Source organism: Labeo rohita, chromosome 3 (genome assembly GCF_022985175.1).
Source record: "Labeo rohita strain BAU-BD-2019 chromosome 3, IGBB_LRoh.1.0, whole genome shotgun sequence".
In the NCBI taxonomy this organism is placed as follows: domain Eukaryota; kingdom Metazoa; phylum Chordata; class Actinopteri; order Cypriniformes; family Cyprinidae; genus Labeo; species Labeo rohita.
In genome coordinates, this window is record NC_066871.1 from 29388780 (window position 1) to 29404014 (window position 15235).

The following is a 15235-nucleotide window of genomic DNA, read 5'->3' on the forward strand; positions in this document are numbered from 1 at the left end:
TAGATAGACAGATAGATAGATAGATAATTATTCATGTAATAATAATAATAATAAATAGTTTATTAAAATGAAATATCAATTATACTGAGATATGAAATATAAAAAACTATATATTATGATTTTTAAAAGCATAAAATGTAATAAATAAAAACAAATTATATATATAATTTATAGATAGATAGATAAATAGATAGATAGATAATAATGCCTATTATCTGTCGATAGTGTATTCTTGCATGGGCCGCTCTGTTCGAGGCGGGCGCGCGCGCGCGTGTGTGTGTTTGGTTCACTCCTCCACGGCGCAGGATCTCTCCATCGCTTCCGCGGAAGAACCCGTCTCTGCTGTCCCACTAAGATGGAGCTGTCTGCGGCAGGGGACCGAGTGTTTGCCGCTGAGGCCATCCTGAAGCGCCGCGTCCGTAAGGTCAGTCTGTAGATTATTAAAACCCGTTTTATTTCCTTTCACTGCGGCCTACAGACGCACTAAACTTAAGCCCTGCGGACCGAGCGTAGTGCACTGAACTGCAATTGAGCACCATGCTTTCCTATGCAATCATAAAACCGCTTCTATTACGCACAATTGTGTACGCATTCATTTTTAGTGCACTAATTTGCCAGAGATGCTCCTTTTTGAGCTCCGTGTAATGTGTAAGTTCGTTTAGGTTGGAGTGGCGCCAGCTGGAGCTGGTGCTGTTAGCGCGTTAGCTTTTTTGTGTCTGCCCGGAGTGCAAATTTTTGACAAAGGCCGGTTCGTCTGACATCCCATCGATACTGCGGGCGTGCGGCGCGATGCGACGCTACTGTACTAGAACGCTATCACTACAGCTTAAGCAGAGAAGCTGTATACGGTGCGTTAAAATCGCCCAAACGACACACATTTCGCGCGTTTGCAGAATGACAGATTCGCAGATTTATAATGGAATGTTTACGTTTTATATCGGTGGCGTCGCGTCGCGTAGCAACCACGCGTTTTTACATTCATCTCGCAGTTTGTTTTTGTTTTCAGCACGACCGGCGATTTTTTTGAGGGACGGTACGAAACGAAATGCTGGTTGTCAAATGACCAGCATCTCCTGATACTTAAATACATGAAAGAACTTTTTGTATATTGTGTTACACTACGCATGCGCATGTATTTGATTGAGTTCATTACTGAATGGACATATTTTAATATTACATTTATGATGTCAGGATTTTTAACGGTGTAGTTTACCTGATTTGGGTCGTTTTTGTCCGTCTTTTCAAGAGGACATGACATACTTTCTTCTAGGAACACATATAGAAGATTATTTTTTTGATACAATGGACCTGACTGGGAACTGGGGCTTTCAAGCACCAAAATAGGACAAAAATCATTGCCATCTTAAAAGTGGTCCATGTGATTCAATCGCAAGTCCTCTGAAGTTTTAAATTAGCTTTGTCCTATTGTCTACTTCACAGTGAATAGGACAATCGGTTTGGAGGATGAATGGATATGGACTACTTTTATGATATATTTACACTGCTTTTTAAACTCTGAATAGAACAAGCTGAGTGTTTTATTAAAAATTAACAGCATGTGGTTTGATAACAGCAGGAAGGAGAGTAAATAACGATGAACTATTCCGTCAATTATATTAAAAAGATATTTTCCGGAAATGTTGGGAACTGAATCTGATCTGTCTTTTTTCCATAGGGACGGATGGAGTATCTAGTGAAATGGAAAGGATGGGCAATAAAGTGAGTGAATAGAAATATGATTCATAAGATTTGTATATCTAATAAGTCATGGATGTTAAACGATCTGTATAATTTGCAGGTACAGCACATGGGAACCTGAGGAGAACATCCTAGATGAACGACTCGTTGCAGCGTTTGAGCAAAAGTGAGTTACGTGTTCTATTGTTGCAAAATGATTCTTTTTCCTGATAAACATATTTAAAGGAAACGGACATCTACAGAATGTCAAATCATGAGCGTTAAATACGTTTGTGACGGTTGGCGCTTCTGTTTGAAGTGGTCTCCCTGATTCAGAGCTAGATCAACTCTTTTCTGCATACCCACAGGAAGCATTCACACAGACATCTGCAGCCACATCACATGAATACTCAAGTCACAGTCTGAAGTAAAACTTTGTAGTCATATTTTTGCTCAGAGGAAGTTTCTGTTCAGAAAGCTGAAACTGGCACAAACACTGACATAATCAAAAGTCCTTTTGAACAACTCATATTTTTACTCAGAGAGCGGGAGCAGGAGATGTATGGACCTAAAAAGAGAGGCCCGAAACCTAAAACGCTTCTTCTAAAGGTACGTTAGCAATACCGACTGAATGGAAATAAATGTATTTTGTGGTGTGCAAAGTCATCTAGTAAGTTTGTTTTGGAAATATGCTTTTAAAATATTAAATTAAAATTATGTCATCATTCCCTTTCTGTCATTCCCGACCCATAAAACTTTTCTGTCATCTTCTAAACACAGATTGAGATATTTCTAATGAAACCTGAGCGATTTCTGTTCCTCCAGTGAAAGTCCACGCTAGAGATCTGCAGTGGATTGATTTTTCATTTTCAGCTAAAAATAAGTTTCTTCCCGCTCCCGCGCACAAAATCCCAGATGTAGAGATCTACATGGATATTTCAGTCCTGTTTCAGTATGATTCTGTCTCCCTCAGGTGTCATAGGCTTTTTTTTACCCAGTTTGCACACACGTGATCCTTCTGACTCCCCGTTTCCCTTGCTGTCACATACAAGCTGAAATCATTAAGCAGTTTTGATGTAGATATTTATATTTCGCAGGAGTCCTACGAGTCATTTATTTCTCCTGGTTCCTGCACAGACAGTCAGCTGTATTGCGTCCCATGGGAACGCAGACCTCTAGGCAAAGCAACCAAATCTTTGAAGTTCGTAAAGAGATTGCAAAGAAATTCATAGAAATCAAGCAGTTTAATCCAAATCTTATGAAGATCACTTTGAACAGATTTAATTTAGGCTTTTATTTACATATAAACACTGATTAAAGCACATACAGTTGAAGTTAAAAGTTTACATACACCTTGCAGAATCTGCAAAAATGTTAATTATTTTACCAAAATAAGAGGGATCATACAAAATGCATGTTATTTTTTATTTAATACAATGACTGTATGATTTTGGGATCCATCTTTTCACACTGAGGACAACTGAGGGACTCATGCAACTATTACGAAAGGTTCAAACACTCACTGATGCTCCAGAAGAAAACATGATGCATTAAGAGCCAGGGGTGAATTTGAAGATCAGGATAAATTTAACTTATTTTGTCTTCTGGGAAACATGTAAGAATCTTCTGTAGCTTCTGAAGGGCAGTACTAGGCAAAATAGGAAAAATGTTGTTCAAAAATTCTGTTCAAAAGTTTACACCCCTGTCTCTTAATGCATCGTTTTACCTTCTGGAGCATCAGTGAGCGTTTGAACCTTTTGTAATATTTGCATATGAGTCCCTCAGTTGCCCTCAGTGTGAAAAGATGGATCTAAAAATCATACAGTCATTGTTGGAAAGGGTTCAAATACAGGAAAATGCTGAAAGATTTTTCTGAAAAACAGCGGTCAGTTTAACTGTTCAGGACAAACAAGGGGCTAATGAACAGCTATCACTAAACAAAAAAACAACTGTGGATCATTCAGGTAACAGCACAGTATTGAGAATCAAGTGTCTTGTGGACTATATGTAAACATCTTTTATGTGAAATATGTTGTTCAGGTCAGTGCTAAAAAAAATAGCATGCATTTTGTATGATCCCACTCATTTTGGTAAAATAATTAACATTTTGCAGATTCTGCAAGATGTATATATAAACGTTTGACCTCAACTGTACACAGTGCACATCAAATATAGCATATGGAAGCTTAAACTTTCTTACTTTATGTTCATCCTCATTGGTTCTTGTGAAAGGTCAAACATGCTTGCATGACTTGCAGAAACAAACCTTGTGTGTCGAGTATTTGGGTGAATTGTTTTTAAAGGGATAGGTCACCCAATAATGAATTTTGTCATTAATTCAATGAATTTTGTCATTAATTAACTCAGCCTCATGTCGTTTCAAACCATAAGACCTTTGTTCATCGTCGGAACACAAATCAAGATATTTTTGATGAAATCCGAGAGCTTTCTGACACTGCATAGACATCAATGTAAATACCTTGTTCAAGGCCCAGAAGGTAGTAAGGAAATTATTAAAAGAGTCCATGTGACATCAGTGGTTTAACCATAATTTTTTGAAGCTACGAGAATATTTTTTGTGCACAAAGAAAACAAAAATAACAAATTTTCAACAATTTCTTCTCTTCCGTATCACTCTTCGATGTGCATTCACATACCAAGACCAGGACACATTCGTGTGCATTCTTCTACTTGCAAACAAGGTAGGTTCTATGTCAGAACGTCGGCTCCTGCGTCAGCAGGACCACACACACGTCATGGTACTCTTGAGAATGGCGGCAGAGAATGACACAGAGAAGAAATTGAACCACTGATGTCACATGGACTGTTTTAACAATGTCCTTACTACCTTTCTGGGCCTTGAACGTGTCAGTTGCATTGCTGTCTATGCAGGGTCAGAAAGCTCTCGGATTTCATTAAAAATATCTTAATTTGGTCTCTGAAAATGAGATTTTCCGGGTTTGGAATAACATAAGGGTTAGTAATTAATGGCAGAATTTTCATTTTTGTGTGAACTAGCCCTTTACATAGAAAGACAGAAATATCTTCATTTGTGTTTCAAAGATGAAAGAAAGTCTTATGTGTTTCGAACAAAATTAGTGAATGATGACAGAATTTACATTTTTTAGTAAACTAAACCTTTTATAAGTGAATAATTTTTTACTTTTTCCAATTATTTAGTCAAGAGCACAGGTTGCAGAGACTTCCTCACGAGTCCCGGAGTTCAAGCACACTCGTCCTCAGCAGCATTCCAAGCTTCCTCCGCCCTCGGCTGCACCGTCCTACACCCCAACTGCCCCTTCCAACGCTAAACTGCAGTCGGGTGCCGCCCAGCCCAAACTGAAGAAAGACATTCACCGCTGCCATCGTATGGCACGTCGCCCCTTGCCCCGCCCAGACCAAACAGTCGGTCCCTCCGGTCCTTTTTCATCCCGTCCAACAGTAAGCCCATTCTCTGAAACTGTCCGCATTCTCAATCGTAAAGTCAAACCCAGGGAAGTGAAGAAAGGACGGGTCATTCTGAACCTCAAAGTGGTTGACAAGGCTGGGAATGGTGGAGTTGCTAATAGTAAAAGGACACATGTGCCCTCCACCCAGCAGTCCCATTTTGGGCGGCAGAAGATTCCGTCCAGGAATAGGGTGATTGGGGAAAACAGGCGGTTTGGAGAGGTATCCTATCGAGGAATCCAGCCCCCTATTAGAAGTTCTGGGTTTCCTGTTTTCGGAAAACTTTTCGATTCTCACTCTCTGAACAATGCCGAGAATCAGACTCAAAGTGGAGAGAGTCGTAATACCACGACAAACAATCTCTCTTCCTCCCAAAGTTCAAAAGTGGACATGCCCAAAGGTCAAACTCTTGATGAGCTGCCTCCCTCAAACTCGAGCTCTGAAGTTTCAGACGGCGAGCCACCCTCCCCGCGACAAACCCAATCCCAGCATTCCTCATTGCAGCCCAAGGCCTCCGCAACCAAAACCCAAGACAAACACGGCGCTCAACCCGTAGCGTCCAAAAACAGCTCAGCTCCTTCTGCTCTTCCATCCTCTCCTATGTTTTCCTCATCGTCCTCTGCGTCGTCATCCTCAGAAGACAACGAACACATCCTGGACCTTTCTGTACCTCACGAAATGGACAGGCGATTGCGGCGACGCCATCCTTTTCTGGCCGTCGTCCGCTCAAGGTCCCAGAGGTGCCCGTGTCGGAGGAACCGTCAGAGGAAGAAGATTTGGACTGGCATCCTGACATGACCTCCCGATGTGCCAACGTAGTCGTAACGGACATCACAGCGAACCTCCTCACCGTCACGATCAAGGAGTTCTGTCATCCGCCCTCCGCCACTCCTCCTCCCTGCTACCCCAAAAATATATCAGCTCAGCACGACACAAAACAGCCAAAGCACCATCCCAACAAAACATGAGTGTGGACACCACAGATACGACCTCCTCCGGCCTTCAGAAGGGATCTTAGGAGGTTTGTTAGTAGTTTGTTTACAGTTTCAGCTGCCTGGTGCTCATGCGAGTCTTTGTTAAGAGATGTGGCCAAGCTGTCCACTCTACAACACTGTGCCATGACTTTTATAGCCATGAAAGAATGTTTCTGAAGGATTTTTTGGCTCACTGTGTTTAATCTGAACACATGGACTTTTCTAAGAATGGATTTACTCACCAATGGCTTCTTTAAAGATGTGCCAAACAACTTCCTGTATTGTATTTATTCCACATATCTTATTATTACTGATTGGTTTTTTATATATACACTACTGTTCAAAGGTGTGGCATTGGTGAGATTTTTTGCATTTTTTTTAAACAGTATTGTCAAAAATGTTTCAAATTTAGAACTGTTTTCTGTTTTAATATTTAAAAAATAATTTATTTCTGTGATTGCAAAGCTTTTCAGCAGCCATTACTGCAATCTTCAGTGTCACATGATTGGGAATCAGCCTAATTTAAAGAAACATTTCTTGTTCATGTCAATGTTAAAAACAGCTGTGTTACATTTTTGTTAAAACAGTGATACATTTTTCAGGCTTCTTTGAATATAAAGTTAAAAAATTCAAAAAGTACTAATTTCTTACAAAAAAATCATACTGATCCCATGCTTTTGAACAGCAGTACATAATATAAACCAAGTGTTATCTGCATCTACAAACTCACTTTCATACTGGAGTCTATTTACTCAATTCAATTATTTCTGTGAGTGAATGTATTATGTATAGCATAAGTAACATTGAATTGTGCTGTAAATCACAACTGGGAGCTCAATTTAAGACCTTTTTGGTTATATATTCAAAGTATATTTTAGGGTCCAAATGTATAAAATTAATAGTAAAATTTGTCTGGTAATTTATTGCCACCAAAATGATCTTGAACAAAACAATTTTCAGTAAAATCACCTGCAGTAATTATGAGTATTCAAGCAGGAAACTATATTTATTGTCATTAGAACAGCAAAATGCAGTTTCTTTTCTTGTAAGAAATATTTTTGGCCATAAAACTTTCTCAGTTCACCTGTCAGCTTATTTTAGACCCTGGTTATGTTTTATTTATAGCTGGGCTTTAGCATATGGCAGGATTTCTGACACAAACACCTCCATCTTTAAGCGTAACTACAGCCAGTACCTTCATAATGAAGCAGAATAACAACCATCTCTGTCAAACGTGTATGTTTTATCTCTGTCAAAACTATCTGGCAAGTGTTTATAGTGCTGTCTTATCCACTGTCCCTTTCGCCAAGGTTTTCAGTTATTAGTTACACAGTAAGAAATGCTCCGGTGAGAGAAGGAGAGAATGAAGAACAGGAGGTTTTGTTGTTGCTAAGCTGAAATGCAGATATAATGCCCAATTTTCAACTCCAGGAAACTAAGCAAGTAGGAAATGAGTTTCTTCTGTGCTTTTTTTTTTTAGATTTTCCACTTTAATTTAGCTGGAAATCACAAAAAGGGAACAACAGTTGTTTTGAAATCTAGCTGTTAATTGATGTAGAAACATCTGCTATTTATTTTTGCCTTTTCAAAGACAAGTTTGTTCATATAAGTCTCTTTTGTCTCTAACTGAAGTGCTCTTTTGTAGAAGAGGCTCTTAGTTCTTGTGCTGCAAAAAGCTCTGAGCTCAAGTTAAGTCAATAAGGTCGTCATCTAGCACTCTGTCTCTCACTTCCAGTTCGAAAGCCATCGCTTTCGCATCATCCTGCTCTCTCTTTATCGGCGGGGATAGATCAGTCTCAGCAAAGAGAGTGTGGAGTCTGTGACTTTGAATCCAGAGAAAGAGCATTTGCTTAGACTTGGCAAAGAGCCTTTTGGGAAAAGCGAGCTTTTGATCTAGTCCTGATGTGGTTGGAACGGTCTCTACCCTCCAGTTACGCTTTAATGAGAGCTGAAGTTTGAACCCTACGGGCTTGGGTCTTGATGCAAGCCAGTGTCAGATTTGAAATAAGAAAAGGCACAAGCGAAACACACTCGCCTGATGAAGTGGACGGTGATGTCATTGATGTGGAAACTTTTGCTGTGGCCAAACACAATGTTTAGGGCTTTGCTTAGGGTCATAAAATGAGCTCATAGTGCAGTTTCCCCTCACGTTCTTGCTGTGCCTTGTTCTCGATGTCCAACAAGCCTTTTATGTATTACATCATTTAAACCTTATTTTAAAGTTAGGACTTGATTGATTGAATCAAAAATGAATCACAAGAGTGCAACTCTAGATTTCATTAATTAACATGAATTTATGTGATATTGAAGCTTTTTAATATGTACTGTCATTAATGTGTTAATTGTCAGTTAGAGATGTGCCTGAATCAGACCTGCTCTCTGCAGCATTGTTGGTCCTAAATCCTTGATATTTTCAGCAAACACTGAATCTTCTGATCCCTATGGCCTCCCTATAATCCCACTTAACCAGCACTCCAAGACTTGTGCATGGAGCAAGATTGAGAATCAAGATTTCCTCTCAAAATCCCCATCAGGAGATTGGCTCTGAGTTCAGGGCATCTTTTTGTTTATCCAGCTGAATCCTGACTCTCATTATTCCTCCACATCTGCTGACAGTTTAGCTCAAACCTTCATGATAAGGATGTTTTAAGGACGCACTCTCCCGCTGACCAGTATCAAATGGACTTTTATTGTTATGGAGTTGTTTGTTCAGCCATATTGTGTGTTTAGCCATCTTTTTTTTTTACAAATGGCAAATTTGAGGAATTGCAAATTCCTCTGCACTTAGATTGCATGTTTTCATGTTTGTGTTATTTAAAAAGATAAACATTAATGCACTCGTGCCTTTGTGCAAAGGAAGAGTTTTTGAATATGTAAATATTTTCAAACTGATCATATATGGCTCTTATTTTGGTGTGATTCATTTGAGTGAAGTTTGAATATGTGGCATTAATTTGTATTTTAGGCTGCAGTTCTGGTTTCATGTACGTCAGAATGGACATGACTTTCTCATAACTTTATATACAAAACATTGTGTTTATGTTGCTTTGACAAAGTCAATGTACTGTACTGTTATACTGTACACACTTAATTTAATGCAGGGTGTTCAAACTACATCCAGCAGACCCATCACAGCCCTTCAGACTGATTTCACTTCTTTTCTAACTGGACTTACTTGATTTCCCAAGACAATTAAATATCCTGTTGATTTCAATGGTAAATTTCTAACTGTATTTCCTGAGCTTTTAAACTATGTCAACCAAACACCTAGTTAGTATATTGGATGAACTAAGTCAGACTTATCAGGCCAACATTCAACCAGATCTGTAGTGTCATCTGAGAGTGTTAAGCACATAAAATATACGCAGATCATTAATGCACCAAATGTTTGAGAACGAGCCCTTAAGCTACATTCATGTGCACTGTGTAACTTCTGAACCATTCTGTGTAGTTTTAACATTGATCAGGACTCAACAGTGATGAGTTTGCATGTTTGTGAGAAAATGGAAATACATTCTTTTTCTCCATTATTATAAGTTTTGAGTTTTAAACTCCATCTCATGCCAATTGTTTTAAATGTAAATAATTTCTGAACCCTGTGTCAAATCTTCTGTCTGAATCAGCTTGTTACCCAGTGATGATTATGTGAATGATTTATGCATTCAGTGTCCTTTTGATTTGGTCATTTTTGTTGTAAATAATTTTTATATAATAACTTCATGCTTAATTTTTATTCTGTACTGGCCATAGCAAAATGATAATTATTTTTCATTGCTTTGATTATGTATTGTGCACAGATTTGTAATTGACAAAGTGTTAAAAATCATGGCAATTTTTGTACCGTCTTTGAAGTAGAAGTGTAGCTAAGCTCACTGACCCTGTTTTAATAAAGGAATTGCGTTTGTGATTTTGCAAATTATGCAGTCTTCATTTGTATACACACTGATCATGTCAACAAACAAACACAGTTAACAAGTGTAATTCAGGGAAATAGATGTACAGTATGAAAGATAAGACCAAACATTGTTTCAGATGGTGTCATTTAATTTAATGTAATCAACATAGTTGCAACATTTTACATGTAATTTAATTTTCACAGGTAAAGGTGGGTAAAAAGAAACATTCATTTAATAACATTTAATTAAGCAATTAACATTAAGCAACATTTAATAGCAGCTCTGGGATGTTTTAGTGTTTTCTCTTGTGAAGAGAAGCAGAGCCACGTGGTCATTCTTTCTCTGAAATTGCTTGAAGCAGGTTTCTCTCACTATTGAGGAAATGTGAAACATAGTGGACTTGGAGTAATTACAGAACACCTTTATGTGGAGGAGTGTAAGTCTCCATTCTGTTCAGCCATGCCTTCTTTTTTAAACATGCGCTATTAAAGGGATAGTTCACCCAAAAATTTAAATTGTGTCATCATTTACTTACCCTCCACTTGTTCCAAACCTTTATAGGTTTCTTTCTTCTACTGAACACTAAAGAAGATATTTTGAAGATTGTTGGTAACCAAACAGTTGACATTAGCCATTAACTTCTATAGTATGGGGGAAAATACTGTATTAGTCAATGGCCACAGTCAACTATTTATGTTTTTGAATGAACTATCCCTTCAACTTCTTGTTTATGGAACTGTTGTATAAAATCAGTATCACACTCATATTCATACTGTTTGTCTGAATATCAGCATGGTTTTGATAACATCATGGTTGCTCCTGTGATATTTCTCAAATATATAACACAGTTTCCTTTTTGATATTCTTTTTCATGTTTGGGGTGCACATTCATTAATTCATTAATGGACAGGTAAGATGATCAGTGGGGTTGAGTTTGTGCCATCATTGTTCAGTGCTGGGCAAAAATATGGATAGAGTTTCCCATTAAAGGTCTGGCCGGTGAAAGAGTAGATAAGAGACCATGACTCCACATCATAAAAGGAGACCAGACCTTCCTCATAATCCACAAACACTCCCACCTTCTGGGGCTTCACTCTCAGAGAGAGTAAAGCAGGGGAATTTTCAAGTGCTTCATATTCATTTTCATTCCTCAGCCATATAGTCCAGTATCCATTCTGAGGACTCAGTGTGATGCTCCCTTTCCTTATGACAGATTCTCCGGCCACTCCTAAATCCCATTCAGTCTTGTTCTTCACCTGCACCTCAAAATAAAATCTACCTGATGAGAATCCCTCCTTTCCCAGTACAACGATACATTTGTCAAATCTATCAGGGTTGTCTGGGACGTCACGCTTAATGTCTCTGTGGCTCACTTGTTTTCCATCATCAGACAGGATGAGTTCAGGATGAGCTGTATCAGGATCCAGAGTCACATCCACTGTGAGAGAGAGAATATCAGATTTTGATGTATTTAAAGAGCTTAGTGAGTTTATGAACTTCAGCTATTATTGTTCGTAAAAATGAGAGATCTGTGCATATCACACATCATACCTGCATATAAGCACATCCTCTTAAGCCCTATGGAGACAAATGATAATAAAATGATCAGTCCTACATCTATTATCAAAGAATATAGGTTTTCGGTTATATAATGCCCTCCAAAAGTTTGGAAACACCCCTGGCAAAGTGTGGTTTTGGATGATATCAGCATAAATCCTTATCAGTTTTTGGTGCAAATACATGAAAGTAATTTGACATTACCATTAAAAAGCAGCAATAATCATTTTCATTTTGATGACATAATAATGGCAATATATACATGTCAAAGTCAGACATGCCCCTTTTTTAATTGCCAATTAAGTTTAGAATACAATGAATTTAGGTCCAGATTATGCAGAGCTGTAATAGCTGCTAATGCTGGATATTTTGATGAATCGAAAATTTAAGTCTTTTCTATGTATAAACTGTTTATGTAACAAAATATGTTTTTGTAGTTTGTGTTGTCCATTATCAGTGCAAAATTATCACAAATTAAAAAGGATTCATGCCAATATTGTCCAAAACCCCACTTTTCTAGGACATTTCCAAACTTTTGGAGGGCAGTGTATAAGAAAATTATATGTATTAAAGATATGTATGTGTCTCTGCTTTGATTTTTATAATGTTTTTTTTACTACAGATATGATTCTCCCATTACAATGCCTTTTATCTCCATGATGTCATGTTGTACTTGTTTGTGGTATTTTAGAAACTATTTTATAAAAACAATGATACTCTTATCTTACTTTTATTATATTATCTAATTCTACTTTATCACCTTGCAGCTGGGATTTATGATTATTATTTTCAATTATTGTCAAGAATTTTTTTATATATAATATTTGCTCAAGTTGCTTAAACAGTAGAGCATGATGCTTACAAGTCATGAATTCACTTCCTGGGTATTGCAAGAACTGATAAAATGGCAAATGTATAAATATAAATGTGATAGTTAATTACCGGTTTGACTGAGTTTGTCATCTAGAGTCTGCTGCAGCTGAGTCAGAGCTGCTCTGATGGTGTTCAGACTCACAGGAGTGTTAACACTGATATCAGGCCACTGCTTAGTGTTGAAAGGTTTGCACATGGATGGGTAACTCTACAGGAGAAGAAAGAAGAAATTCTTCAACATTCAAGTTGCCTCGTGATGTTCTACATTTTTATCAAGCATAGAGACAGAGGACACTGACCCGTATGAAGTGGAGGTGATCTTCAGTGTGTGAGAGCTGCTCCAGCTCAGTGTCTCTGCTCTTGAGCTCAGTGATCTCCTGCTGCAGCTCTTCAATCAGCTCTTCTTCCTGTTTCTCTGCTGCTTTCTGTTTCTCCTCCATCTTCTCCAGCAGTTCAGCCCGACATCTCTCAATGGAGCGCATCAGAGAGGTGAAGAGCTCAATGCTGTCAGCTTTCTCTTTCTCCATGTTTTGCTTAAAAAAAATAAAAATAAAAAAATAATGTACAGATTCTATTTTTATTTGCAATTTAACACCTTGATTTATAAAGCAAATCAAACCAGACCAGTCTGATAAATGATAAAACTCACTTTTCTGAGTTCTGCTGAGTGTTTGATGTCTTGAATCTTCTTCATTCTGTCCTGGATCATCTGCTGCACATCTGCTTGTATCTTCATCACTTCAGTCTATAGACACAGATAAACACACATTTGATCACTTATAGATTTTCTATCTTTAAAAAACCAAAAAAAAAAAAACAAGAACAAAACAGGTTTACTGTCAAAACGCTTTAATTTGTTGTAATTCATGCCTTCTTCTCCTCACTCTCCTGTTCCAGAGGAACAGTGTTGTGGTTCTTGTGGTCTGTCACAGAGCAGATCGGACACACACACGTCTGATCATCTCTACAGAACAGCTCCAGAGTTCTCTCGTGTTGCTCGCATATATAGTCCTCCAGATTTTCAGCAGCATTTATCAGTTTGTGTTTTTTTAATCGTGGGACTCTGTGATGTGGCTCCAGATGAGTGTCACAGTAAGAGCTCTGACACATCAGGCAGGACTTCAGGGCTTTCAGCTTTCTGTCATCACAGAAGTCACAGAGAACTTCAGATTTTGTCACACCAGACTTTTCTTTAAAGTGCTGCACAACCTGTCTGAGTGCTGTGTTGATCTTGAGGTCTGGTCTTTTACTGAATGTTTCTTTACAGAGTGGACAGTAGCAATCCTCACTCTTGTCCCAGCACTGGTTCAGGCAGCTCTTACAGAAGTTGTGTCCACATGGAGTGCTGACTGGATCGGTGAACACATCCAGACACACTGAACACTGAAGCTCCTCAGTTAAAGGACCACTTGAGGATGACAGGTCTGAAAAGAGGGCAAAGGATGAAAAGATTGCACACATTTGCGAATGCTCATAAAAATATGCAGAAATTAATACATCATTAATTCACTTATACACTATGTTTCAGGATTACTGACATGGATGTCTTTCCATGCTCTGTCTCCTGGCCTCTCTTTGTTTTGGTGGTGCAGGTAGAGATTCTGCCATTGCTCTTTAGACCTTTTCAGGAAAATGTCAAAACACACCTAATACACATTTCACAGTTGAATCATGATCCAGATAATATTAAAAGAGTGCAAATTACAAAGTAATGAGAAAAAACAAAGACCTTTAATAGAGTTGTTAAACTTTTCAGTTTCTAATAGAGTGTGAAGTTACAATTACACAAAACCAAAGTATTTTGGCCGTTTCTATTTCATAATGAAAACAGACCTATATTAATTGGCAGATCAAAAATATCACTATTAAACATGTCATATTACGCATTATTTATATAAAACTGAAGAATATGAGAGTAGTAATGCAACAATATTTAGATAGTGAAATAAAACAAAGCTACAATCAAATACATATACTTTACAGCTCTAGAGGAAGTCAAATTCTGGGCAAACTTTAAAATAGTTTTCATTTTGATAATAAACCAAATCATGACTGACATGAGCACTTTTTATGATTTGTCACAGTTTCCTCTTTTTTATGTTCAAGGTTCATATACTTCCTATTTTTATGTAATTTTTTTGTTGTTGTTGTTATTTAAAGCATACGAAAAAATGACAACATGCAAAACATACTTTTTGTAACATTACGATACCATTTCAGTGCAGTAAATAGCCAATACTGACTCATGCTTTAACCTGGTTTGGTCAGCTTACCTCAGCTAGGCCTTACTGAACCAGTCTACTAACATTAGAAAGCCTCAGGGAACATAAACCATCACATTACAATTACTCATTATAACATTACAAATATCTCTTATATTTCTTTCACATACCTTTGAGTAAATATCTGTAAACATGTGTCTTCTTTATTTGAATGTCCAAATCAACGACCTTGTCTAAATACTGTTGTCCATCAGGTAGTTTCATTTTCACTGAAAGCTCTCATTTACTGTACACTCCTTCCATAGTTTATCATTAACTAGGTGTGACTGTCTGAACCAGGCCAAAGTGCTACGCACCCTCAAACAAAAGCAAGAGCACTCTCAATTGAATCTGTATTAATGTTATTTTGGCTAAACAGATTTGGCAAATAATCCTGTATGCATATTTGTGCTGGAGCTCAGGAGAACTTCTAAGGTTTCTGTTTTACGGCATGTTTTTGCAACGTTTAGCAATGTAGCCAATCACAGACATATCTTGATTTCTTGAACACAATGACCAATTAGAAGTTAAAACCAGCATTAAAAAATGC

At 37.8% G+C, this 15235-nt stretch overlaps 2 protein-coding genes across 4 annotated transcripts; one reads left to right on the forward strand and one right to left on the reverse strand.

The window, feature by feature from the left end:
- The first annotated feature begins 216 nt into the window (after positions 1–216).
- cbx6b (chromobox homolog 6b) lies at positions 217–9580 on the forward strand. The gene is made up of 5 exons (XM_051105969.1): positions 217–424; positions 1676–1719; positions 1799–1864; positions 2220–2286; positions 4858–9580. The coding sequence occupies exons 1-5, from the start codon at positions 356–358 to the stop codon at positions 5920–5922; spliced, it is 1311 nt and encodes a 436-aa protein (XP_050961926.1). The 5' UTR covers positions 217–355; the 3' UTR covers positions 5923–9580.
- Positions 9581–10145: 565 nt separating this feature from the next.
- Positions 10146–14915, reverse strand: LOC127162990 (E3 ubiquitin-protein ligase TRIM39-like). Of its 3 annotated transcripts, none has more exons than XM_051105964.1 (8): positions 14817–14915; positions 13963–14070; positions 13295–13848; positions 13074–13169; positions 12724–12957; positions 12494–12632; positions 11546–11572; positions 10146–11432 (listed from the first exon to the last, which is right to left on the reverse strand). In XM_051105964.1, exons 2-8 carry the CDS (start codon positions 14030–14032, stop codon positions 10894–10896), a joined length of 1659 nt encoding a protein of 552 aa, XP_050961921.1. In that variant the 5' UTR covers positions 14033–14070; positions 14817–14915; the 3' UTR covers positions 10146–10893. The 3 variants fall into 3 exon arrangements, with proteins under 3 accessions (XP_050961921.1, XP_050961920.1, XP_050961919.1); XM_051105963.1 differs by having other exon boundaries at positions 13963–14044; positions 14817–14912; XM_051105962.1 differs by having other exon boundaries at positions 13963–14901.
- Positions 14916–15235: the final 320 nt, after the last annotated feature.

Excerpts from the sequence above, each read along its gene's own strand:
- cbx6b (XM_051105969.1), top strand. The coding sequence starts at position 356 with ATGGAGCTGTCTGCGGCAGGGGACCGAGTGTTTGCCGCTGAGGCCATC. Across the intron at positions 1,720-1,798 it reads TGGAAAGGATGGGCAATAAA|GTACAGCACATGGGAACCTG; the intron begins GTGAGTGAATAG and ends TATAATTTGCAG. Across the intron at positions 2,287-4,857 it reads CTAAAACGCTTCTTCTAAAG|TCAAGAGCACAGGTTGCAGA; the intron begins GTACGTTAGCAA and ends CCAATTATTTAG.
- LOC127162990 (XM_051105964.1), bottom strand. The coding sequence starts at position 14,032 with ATGGCAGAATCTCTACCTGCACCACCAAAACAAAGAGAGGCCAGGAGA. Across the intron at positions 13,849-13,962 it reads GAGCATGGAAAGACATCCAT|ACCTGTCATCCTCAAGTGGT; the intron begins GTCAGTAATCCT and ends CCCTCTTTTCAG. Across the intron at positions 12,958-13,073 it reads ACTCAGCAGAACTCAGAAAA|CAAAACATGGAGAAAGAGAA; the intron begins GTGAGTTTTATC and ends ATTTTTTTTAAG.